The following is an 11,996-nucleotide window of genomic DNA, read 5'->3' on the forward strand; positions in this document are numbered from 1 at the left end:
AAAACATGGACTTTCCAGCTTAATAAAAAGAATAGTAACAGTCCTATATGAATAGGTGACCGCGTGCTATTGTTAGCATGAGTTGAATGTGTGTGACAGCTAATTTTAGAGCACCAGTACTGGATTACTGCACTATGGGAATCAGGCAAATTGTAGCTCAGATTATTGTTCATGTGTGAAGGGCCCAGAACTATTTCTTTGGATTCTATAATTCATCTTTCAAATTCATCCTTGCATATTTATAAATTAGTTGTGCAGTCCCAATCAACTTGGTGTTGACGTTCTTCCAGGTTAGAGTTGGCGGAGAAAAGAGCATGACTGGAAAGGGCGCTCGCTTGTGTTCTACTGTAGGAGATGTCATATCTATGTTCCTCAAGACATAGTGAAATAGATTTATCTGTCTGGCCAAGGTCAACCACAGTCGCACATAACTTTATAAACACCAGGAAAATGCAGTTGGTTGTGTTTTGGATTTGGTCGACTCGGAAAAGAATGAAGTTTTGGCAGTTGTATAGTTGGTCTTTATGTTGAATTTCTTCATAATCCTAGATAGTTTTGGGGTAAGAGAGCTAATAAATAGTAACTGTATGTGAGTGATAGGGTTGGATTCATCTTCTTGTCTAGGTTGTTGGCATGGTCTCAAACGTTTAGTGATGTTACGAGATGAATATCCATTATTTAAGGTGTTTTTCAGGAAGTTAAGTTCTGTTTGAAGGTCTTCTTCTGTGGAAGTAAGACATCTTGCACGATGGGCAAGGGTGGAGATGATGCCAAGTTTTTGAGGAGGGAAGTGATGAGAAGAGGCATGTAAATACCGTGTTAGTTTTATAAGTTTTGTGTTATTTCTTACTCACCTGAAGAAGTCGGGACACCAATGAAACTAGTCGTGATTTATTAAAGTTTTTTGTTATACTTTCTTGGGTTCTAGTCAGTTAAATATTAATTTTATAAATATATATATATATATATATATATATATATATATACACACATACACGTCTTGGCTGGTTGGGTGGTTAAATAACTTAGTTATTTAAGGCAAATAATTAAATTGAATAACTACAAATTTGATATAAAAATTTATGTTGGTCCCACCCACCCACAGAAGGTTTATTTGTAAACCTATAGTAAATTCATACCATGGTCAGGCTAAGGATATTTTCCCCCCATTTTTAATTTATATATTTGTTGTACTTTTTATTTTTTACAAAGACCAGAAACCCAGTTCTAGAGACCAAACATACAACTTTATCAAGCCACTTCAGGCCTCCAATAAGTGAGGTGGTGGTCTCACACTGGGTGATGAAATTAGTCTTCCACCTAAAATCACAAACATCCATGCCCATAGTGGGATTCGAACCCACAGCCTGTTGGTTGGTATACTAACCACTTGGCCAACCAGGCTAGCACTGATATGTTGAAAACATCAACTGCATCCTGAATCCTATAGAACTAGTAAAGCATTTCAGCTATTCAGCCATAATTTTTAGTGAAGATGGCAAATTAAATATGGAAATAGACAATGGAATAAGCAAACCTTGTATTGGTAGAGAGTTGGATGAATAAATATTTATGGAATAAGAAAAATTTGCCAAAAAATGTTATGGAATACATAACAGTATAGAAGATGGTGTTTAAATCAGTTCTAACAGAACTCTGATCCACAAGTTAAAATTGATTTGACACCATCTTCTATACTATATATGTGTGTAATTATATATATATATATATATATATATATATATAATTTATTTTTTTTTGGGAGATTTTTCTTATATATATTAAATTTATAAGCTTATTTTTCTCACAAGTGTCATATCTGTGGTATTAACCAAAGACTTCAGACCATATGACACATCTGAAGAAAAATGAAGGGATAACAATGGCAGAACTATAAAAATGGAGATATTATGAAGGAACTTGACATTGTTGGCATTCAGGGATACGTGAACAGAGCTAATGTCAAGTGGTATGATAACTAAAACAATGTGAAAGGAAGGGTTAGTAGAAGAAATATTTGATGGCTGAATGGCATGAAAATGCTAATATTTCCTCTCCCATTCTGTTAAGTGACCATACTATGTGATATGATCAGATCAGTCTTGACATCATGTTAATGATGTCAAGTTCCTTTCTAATAATATAATATTTTTAATGATCCTGTCACTATATTTGTTCAATCCTTTAATTTACTATGTCTTAGTTTAATGGATAAATAAACATCTAGGGATAAGAATTAATCTCCTTATTTAATTATTAAACCAGCATTTTGTATTGGTCACCAAGGAATCTTTATAGGCATAAAGATAATGTGATGCATGTACATATAAGCACATGTAAATTGGTTGAGTACTAAATGGTGCAATACTGTAGTCTTAACTGGTGTCACAGATTTTGATTGACTGATTTTTTACCAGTTCCACACATGAGACTGCAAGGGCACATAGCAAATCATTACTGTGTGTGTGTGGGCAAAAAAGTCACCAGTGTGTCCTGTGAATAGATTGGCAGAGGAAGAGGTCCAAACTTTTCTCTGCCACCTAAAAAAAAATAACTAGGGTGCACTGTAAAAGTGTATAAGACATAATCAAGAGGAATGATTGTGAATTAGATTTTTTTTGGGGGGGGGGGACTGAAATTTTTTAAAACAGAGGTTCTAAAAACTGTCAAGTTTGCTTGAAGCTGATATATTATTATTAAGAGAGACTTTCAGGAAGGCAGAGACTCATCAAGGGAGGCCACATGCTACACACACCAACTATCATACTTGTTCTTGAATTCATTCACACTGCTTACACACACACAACATCCACTGGCAGTCCATTCCAGTTGCATACCACTCTGAGAGAGAGAGAGAAATCTAGATCTCACCCCCCTTCATAGCAGTATTCATTCTTAACTTCCAAGGATGCCCTCTTGTCCTTTCCCAATCCTTCATAAAATGAAAAATTCCCTCAATTGAAATCGTGTATGATCCTCTCAAAAGTTTGTAAGTCTTAGTCATATCATCCCACTTTCTCCTATTTACTAGTGTCTTCAGTCTACAATTCTCAATCTGTTTTAAAAGAGGTATACTGTGAGCAGACATATAGATACAAAATTAATAACGGAAAACTCGCGTACAAAGATTATTTAATAGTATAATTTTCGTTGAATACTATTAAATAATTTTTGTACATGAGTTTTCCATTATTAATTTTGTATCTAATTCTCAATGTCTTCATGATCAGTATTCCACAATCCTGATATCATTTTTAACATTCTCTCCATGGTATCAGAATCGCAACGGAAACCAGGAGACCAGACCTGTGCACAATAGTCCAAGTGAGGTCTTATAATAGCCTTGTAAAGTGGCAAAATGACACCCTTAATTTTACGTGTCAAAGTTCGTTTCAGTTTTTGAGTTGTATTTGCAACCTTTGCTACATGGCCCATGAATTTAAACTTCATATCTACTAACACCCCATGATCCCAAGCTTCATCAGTTTTTTCTAGCATAATCCTACCAATATAATACGACATTGGATATCTAATCATGCCAAAGTGCATGACTTTACATTTACTGACATCCATTTCCCCATGCCCACAATTCTGACTTACTCAAATCATCCTGAAAGTATTACATATCAGTTGCATTCCTGATTATCTTACCATCTTTGCATCATCATCAGCAAATAGCTGTATGTTGTTTATCAAATCCTTCCCAATGTCATTAATGTACAGATTGAATAACAGTGGACAAAGGACTGATTCTTGTGGTACACCACTGGTTACCTTAAATTTTGCAGACTTGCATTCCCCCATACACCACTTTTTGATATCTGTTGGTCAGCCATTCTCTTATCCATGCTAATAGTTTATGATCCAAACCCATATTCTCCAATTTATGCAACAGTCTTTCATGCTTTATTCTGTCAAAAGTCCTAGCAAAATCAAAAAATATCCATTCCTCTTGTCTAGCCAATGGTAACATTATTATAGAATGTGAGTAAGTCGCTAAAACATGACATTCCATTAGTAAACTCATACTGTTTGTTGCAAAGTAGAGATTCTCTGTTAATGCATTTCTGAATGTCAGCCCTAACCAAGTTTTCCAAAATCTTCACCACCACTCCTGAGACACTGATTGGTCGATAGTTAGATACATTGGTCTTTGTACGACCCTTTTGCAATGAGATTACCATAGATTCTTTCCACTCCTACGGAATCTTCCCTGTTCTGAGACTCAAATTATATAGCCTGGTTAAAGGAATAGCCAGTTCAGCTGAACACTCTTTTGAGCACCCATGCTGATATCCTCAGCCCCCCCCCCCCCCCCCCTATTGTCGAATTCTTATTCAGTTTGTGCAACAGCTCTAACACCTTCATCAAGTGAAAAGGTATCAGTGAGTTCAGTGTTGCATACACCAGGTGTGTGTGTATATTACACACCAGCTTTGATGCAGTTTGCTACAGCTTTGTCGTGATATCTTTCCACAAAACTTTGCACCTCACCCCATTTCGCACACATTTTGTTGATCAAAAAACTAGGAACATCCTCCCTTCCTTCCTCTGTCTCTGAAGACATTTCCTTCACTTTTGCTGCTCCTTCTGAAGGTGTTCCAGTTCTTCTATGGTGAGCTCATTCCTGTGGCCCTTCACATCAGCATTGTCAACTTCCAAGCCCATGCTTTTGCCCAGAGACGCAATATCATTGACAATAGCAACATACTCGGTCTCAAAGCCCTCAGTGTGTGTGTCTGCTAACAGTCTGGCCACAATTTCCTCCAGGCCAAGTTCATGGTCCTGTAAGTCACTTGCACTCAAGCTTTGTCAAGGATACTTAAGCAATGGAGGATGTTGAACTGATTTTTCCAGAATTCTCTGAGTGTTAATTCTGTGTCAGAGGTCATTTCAAAACACCTTTTTAAACAGTGCTTTGGTGTAGTTTCTTAAAGTTCGAAATGGCCCGCTGGTCCATGGGCTGGATTAGAGGAGTTGTGTTAGGAGACAAGAACTTCAGTGTGATAAAATGATTCTTCCACTAACTCGTCCTCCAAACCTGGAGGGTGAGTAGGAGCATTGTCCATCCCAAGAAGGCATTTTATTGGCAATTTTTTTTTTCTTGAAGGTATTTTCTCATACTTGGGGTAAAGACTTCATGAATCCACTCAATAAAAAAAAATTGCCTGTTTACCTATCCTTACTATCAGCCCTCCACATAACAATTTACTTTTCCTCACATTATCTTTTTTAAACACTTTGGATTTTCAGAGTGGTACACAAGCAATGGCTTGACCTTGAAGTCCTCACTTGCATTTCCACATAGCAAAAGAGTCAGCCTGTCCTTCATTAGCTTGTGTCCTGGCAATGCTTTTTCCTCCTGAGTGATGTAGGTCCTCCTTAGCAATTTTTTCAAAATAGGGCTGGTTTCATCACAATTGAACACTTGTTGGGGAAGAAAATCCTCAGCCTTTATATAGTCACTAAATTCTTGCACATATTTCTCAGCAGTTGTTTGGTTTGAACTCTCATGCCTAACCACACTATGTATGCCACTTCTCCTCTTAAATTTCTTGAACCACCCTCTACCTTACTTTGAACACATCAGTATCATCACTCATACCAGGGTTTTTCTTTAACAGGTCATCATGTAATCTCCTTGCTTTTTCATAAATTACAGCCTCACTATCACCACCTAACCATTTCTCGTTTATCCAAATCAGCAACAATTTTTCCACGTCTTCAATTGTCTCTGATCTTTGTTTAGTAAGAACTTTCACTCCTTTTGCAACATCAGTTCCCTTGTACAGATGGTTGATTTCGTCATACCGAACTGTACAGCAAGATCTGAGACACAAATGCCATTTTCCTGTTTGAATATGATTTCTTTTTTTTTCACCTCTATTGTGTTTCTAACAACTTGTCTTTTCGCTTTGCTGCTATCACTATCCTTCTTTGGCCCCATGGTGGCTTATTTAATAATTTATAAATAAATAAAAAAAAAATGCACTGCAAATTCGAGCAGGTATCTGTGCTGAGCGGAGGCTGCGGCATAACTGACGCTCTCATGCCATACATCTCATGTGGAGCACGTGGTTGCTGGTTTGCCTGTTCAGAAACTGGTTCATTTTTTGTTTGGAAAAATGTTCAGGAAGCGATTTGTTTGAGATGGGAGTCGTTTGACAACTGAGGTTCCACTGCACTTACCTCTAATTAGTTTAGATATGAAATTGCAAAATACTAATGTCTTGATTAAGAAAAACTTCCAGATTACTGATTTGTATATTTTAATTTTTCTTATTTAAGATGTATTGGCTACTGTTCACTTAATTTATCTGGGAAATTTCCAGCCTAGTTTGCTGATGTGTTACTGTGTGAGATAAACTATGCTTAATCCAATAACAAATATGCTAATCTTTTTTCTTTTTTCTCTCATTAGGTTGCAAGTGTCTTATTTGCTGTATATTTGGTGAATCAAAGAAAGCGGTCAGCTCACTCTTCTTCACATTCGCTCACTATGGACAGTACAAGACATCCTCATCCATATTTTTAGCTTGTTTCTATTTTGAAAGATGACAGTTTGGACCTTTTTAGAAAGAAGTATACATGATAATCCTGTCTCATTCCACATAGACTACCTCTGGCTATTTTTATTCTGCCATGCTTCCTTAAGTTTTACCAGATACTTTATGGTGTATCAAAAGAAATTTCATGTATATAGTTTTCTTCTACACTATCAAACTAGAAATATAAATGCAGCAGAACAATTTAAAGCTAGCTGCTTTATATCCCAAGTTCCATGTATTTTATGCAGCTAAAACCTGTATGTTGTAGCATCTTATTTTGAAATACTACTCCTAATAAGATTACAATTTTTTTTTTTAATTTAAAAGTATTTTATAGATAAGAAAATGGAATTTGTTGGAAGTTTTTCCACTTAGTTATACTATAAATTAAAGATACCAAGAAATTATATACTTGGCTTAATCCTTTATCCAAGTATAAGCAAACTTTGCACCTGAAGTATTTTCTGGACCGGGGCAACTCACATATAGAAGTTAGACTTCGCATCACTCACCTTAGTTTCCCATAATGCAAAGCACATATCCTTATAGACATGTATAATGCTGTGTATTATGAGAAGGGTCACTACCCAGACCAGTTTTGACATTCACTGAGGTCTCATCAGTGGGAGCGAGACCCAGAGGTGATACTAAAGTTGAAGTAATACAGAAGTCATATTTCATATACGAGTAGCCAAAAGGTGTCTTTTGGCTACTCGTTAAGTCATTAACTTTTATATATGAGTTTCCCCAGTCCTGAAAATACTTCAGGTGCAAACTTTGTCTGCTTACACTTGGATAAGTGGTGGTGGGCAGTAGATGGCATTGATTGGTAGTAGAGGTTCGGTGTAGTGGTGAAGACAGTTGTATAGTAGGTGTCCTCCTGCAATGAGTCTTCGGACTCCTTGGAGGTGTCAAGAATAATAATAAAGGATTAAACCAAATATATAATTTCTTTATCTTTAAAATGGAATTTGATTTTTTAATTAAGAATGATTTTAACTATACATTATTACTTATTTGAAAGTTTGCTTTTCTACAAACATATTGCTCAAGATAAGATAATTGTGATTGCACAAAATTCAAATGTGAAATAAAACCCCAAATAGTTGTAATACAATGTAGAATTTTTATGAAGTAGCATTTAGTGTCATTAAAAAAAAAAGAAAAAAAGTTTTACTAAAGACAAGTTTTATGTTTTTTAGCAAGAAACTCCTTATATAATGAAGCAATTTCTAATTAAATGTGCATGATACATTTAATCGTTCGTTGGTTAAATTTCTGAGCCATTCTGTGACAACATAAATATATTGCAACACAGCAGAAATTTGCTTTTTTAAAAGATATGTTTTCTGGCCAAATAACTTTGTACCTTTAGGATGCGATCATAATTTACATTTGTATATGATGTCTGTTTATTAGAAGTTTGTCTATTATATTGTTGCTGTTGTAAAAAGATAAGAGTGCCGAATAGGTCATTTTGTAAAAAAAAAATAAATTTTTAATGTAGTTTATAATATTGAAATGTATTATATATTATTGAGATGTATTATATATTATTGTAAAGAGAGGTTTATGTAATATAACATTATGATGTGGAGCACAGCAGTTTTCAATTTTTTTTAAGTTGTATTCAGATTATTAATTATATTTGTAACAAAAAAAAAGTTTCAAATAGGAAAGATTGATATAATACCAAGCTTTCCTCAACAGTAAAAGAAAACCATTTCATACTGAAAAACAACAGCTAAAAATGGGTACTGTCAAAGTTGCATGACTGCCCAAACAATTTTACTATGGTTATTTTGAAATTATGTTTATAAAGCTCCTAATTTTATTACTAGTGAGTTTAATAGCATGCTTATTGTATATAGGAGCACCTTACTTACTAAACCTTGCTGGCTGGAACCCTATAGTGGTATCATTGAGGCATATTTCTGTTATTTTGTGCAAATATAAATCAAAAGTATTAAAAAAATGATCCATGCTCTAATAGTAAAATCCTATCTTGAGACTCCATCAAAGGTAAAATAATTTATTCTTCATAATTTGATTGTCATTAAGTAAACTAATGTTTAGTTAATGACAATCTATTATTGTCATTAACTAAATATAATGCTACAAACATAATGCAGAAAATAGTAGCTGAGTATAACAATTATTATTAGACCTCCAGGAAGTTGATTCATCGAGAGAGAGAGACAACCCACACCAGTTGTCATACCTATTCAGCTCATTCCCACTACATGTGTTCACCACTTTGACATGCAAACTGTTCCACTTGTTCATACTTGTGAAACAAATGTAGTTCCCTTTCTTAACTACAAACAAGCTTCCATAAATTCACCCCCCCCCTTGTCCTCTTTGTTCCGTAGAATTACTTCATCAGCTCAGCAAGAAACTCCTTATATAATGAAACAATTTCTAATTGTTTATTTATTGTCTAATTGTACTAATTAAATATTGTGTATGGTATATTTAATCTTTCATCAGTTAAATTTCTGAGCATTGTGACAAATTGTCAGTATCAACTATAAACATATTGCAAGACAGCAAATTTTTGCTGTGGTGCAAATATAATGAAAATTCACATGCTGATCTTCTTGATATAAACATGATAATATTGATATATTCCATATAATGAAAATTTTTATCAACTGATATCCTATAACTTCCTCTCAAAGCTTATAGACCTTGCATGACTTTTCCCATCTATCAGTGTCTGTAAAATGAACTGACAGTCAACAATCGCTCGATCTATCTTCATAATCTACATTCCATAATCCAGATATCATGTTTGTAACTCTTCATTGCAGTCTCTACAGATTCTTTATATTTTTGGAGTCCACATGATCAAATTTGCATGGGGTAGTCGAAGAGTGGTTGTATATAATAAATATATATAAATAATGAATATAAAAAGTCTTTTATTGTTATGTAGCAAGAAAAAGAATGAATGCGAAAGAATAACTTTATTGAATGCAGATGATACTAGAGTACTGGAAGCTAATGAGATTGTTCAATTAACGTTTGCTCACTTTGCTAGGATATATCAACCAGAGTGCTATTGTTACATTGGATGAAGGGTTACAGGTTCATGAAAATGAGGTTGAAGAGCTGTTGCATAACCTGGATAAGAATTTGTCAATTGGGACAGATTGAATATCAGCTGATTTGCTAAAGGAATGTTCAGCTGAATTGGCTAGGCATTTCATATAACTCGAGTTTCAGATCAGGAATGATATGACAGGAATGGAAGAAATGTATGATAGTTGCATTGTACAGAGTGGTATCAGTATCTCTGGTATCATAGTAAAGATTTTAGAGAAGTTGGTATACAAACAAGCTATACTTTGCAGGGAGCAGTATTGGTTTACTAAAGGAAGGTCATGCCTTAGCAATTTCCTCATATTTTATAACAATGTTATGGCCAAGTTGGATAAAGGCAATGGATACACTATGATCATATTGGATTTTCCTATGGTATTTAGGATACCACATGAAAGGCTGTTGCATAAACTGGAGAATATGGGATTAGAAAACTCTTGACTTAGATCAGGGGATGGTTGGCAGACATCAAAAAGTGGTATACAGTGGGTGTGAATCTACCAGATTTAAGGTGACCAGTGGTGTACTCGGGCCATTATTGTTCAATCTATACATTAACGACATCAGGCAGGATCTAACATCAGATGTGCAATTGTTTGCTGATGATGCAAAGATAGGCATGACAATTAGGGATGCTACTGATATTCAGCAGTTACAAAATTATTTTAATAGGATAAAAATTTGGCCAAACGAAAATGGCTGTCAGTTTAATGTAAGTGTCAAGTTATGCACTCTGTGATGAGATTTTCACCAGCATAATATATTAGCAGGGTTATGTTATAAGAAATTGAGGAGGCAAGGGATCTTGGCATATTGGTGGATAGGAATTTGAAGTTAGTCACCTTGCAAAAGGTTGCAAATACAATTCAGAGAATAATTGTGATGTTGAAACAGACCTTGACATTTACGGATAAGGAAGTCATTTTGCCTCTTTAAGGCTTTGATAAGACCAGGGGTGAATGCTGGTCTTGAAATTCACGCTTGCTCTTATTATTCAGGGAGTGAGAGGTGTGATTGAAGTCTGATTAGCAGAATAATGAATTATTGACTATTTAAAACTATATATTTAGATAGAAATTTATGTACATACAAATACAACATTTATTTTACAAATGATATTCTAACTTTTCAATTTAGCTACTTGAATACAAGTTCTACCCTACGGTTCTTCTTTATGAACACTGGTCAATAACATTGCCATAAAAAGTTGGTTGTAACTTAATTTTCCCAAGCAACACTCACACTTGTAAAGGGTGGCCGAAGCTCACTGGCTAGAGCTACTTTGTTTGCATATGGCCTGTTTTTAAGACGACGTGAAGGGAGCAGAAATGGCTATGCACACGCATGAAATCAGTGCTGCAGCAAGGACCTGGAAGCTCCTACAACCAAGCAAGCCAAGGTAGCTTTGACTAGTCGAGCAAGCACTGGTCTTTGATACACAATGCAAAGCTCAATTATTGCTGCGCAAGCTTAAGACGTCTTCTGTCTACAAAAATAAAAGCCTAAATGGAATTATAAATACATGCATTTGTATTACTTCTTTCTCAATTGATGAAGAAAGAAGCATGGAGAATTCGCCCCTGGATAAGACCACACCTGGATTATAGTGTGTGCAGATTTGGTCTCTCAGATTCCAAGGGGGGATAAAGAAGCTGTGGGAAGGGTGCAAAGATTATATATCTGGATTAGACTCTGGTTAACATGAGAAAGAGGGGTGATAAAAGTCTATAAATTTTTGAATGGATGTTATACGATATTGTCTGATAATTTTTCGTTATCGTTATATATGGAAGGTGGGGGAGAGCACATGGGCATCCATGGATGTTAAGTTTGTTCACTCAAGAAAGGAGTAAGAGCTAGGTTTTCTCTCAGAGAGCAATAGTGCATCTAATGTGAATGAATTTAAGGGAAGGTATGACAGCTGGTTTGGGTAATTTGTAGCCTTCCTCGATGAGTCCTTGCCTACCTGGAGGTCTCAGATAATAATAATCCCAGTAATATAATATGCTGTTGGAAATCTAATCATGCCAAAGTGAATAACTTGACACTTATTAACATTGGACCAATAGCCATTATCATTTATCCAAATCTCCAGCCTGTTCAAATCGTTCTATAAGTGCTGAATATCAGTAGCATTCCTATAGTTCTGCCTATCTTTATATATTATCTTATTAAAGGCTACTCCATGAAGTTCTTATCACTGTACACTCATCAAGGGAGACCCTACACATTATGCCAAGCACTATCCAACATTTGCATGGTGTCTATCATACTTTGCTTCAGTCATGGAACCCACAACAGACTCTGGCAACCTGTTCCACTCATTCACCACTCTCCAAGCAA

At 35.3% G+C, this 11,996-nt stretch overlaps 1 protein-coding gene across 1 annotated transcript in view; it reads left to right on the forward strand.

The window, feature by feature from the left end:
- Positions 1 to 8,455, forward strand: part of LOC150107540 (tetraspanin-9-like) — a 176,910-nt gene extending 168,455 nt beyond the window's left edge. The window contains exon 9 of the mRNA XM_090391943.1: positions 6,422 to 8,455. Within this exon, the coding sequence (XP_090248069.1) occupies positions 6,422 to 6,535 (114 nt within the window). The 3' untranslated portion in view covers positions 6,536 to 8,455. The remainder of the gene's footprint in view (positions 1 to 6,421) is intronic.
- The last annotated feature ends 3,541 nt before the right edge of the window (positions 8,456 to 11,996 follow it).

The sequence above is a fragment of the Typopeltis vanoorti genome, chromosome 4 (assembly GCF_054136105.1).
Source record: "Typopeltis vanoorti isolate ZY-2024b chromosome 4, IOZ_Tvanoo_1.0, whole genome shotgun sequence".
NCBI classification, from domain to species: domain Eukaryota; kingdom Metazoa; phylum Arthropoda; class Arachnida; order Uropygi; family Thelyphonidae; genus Typopeltis; species Typopeltis vanoorti.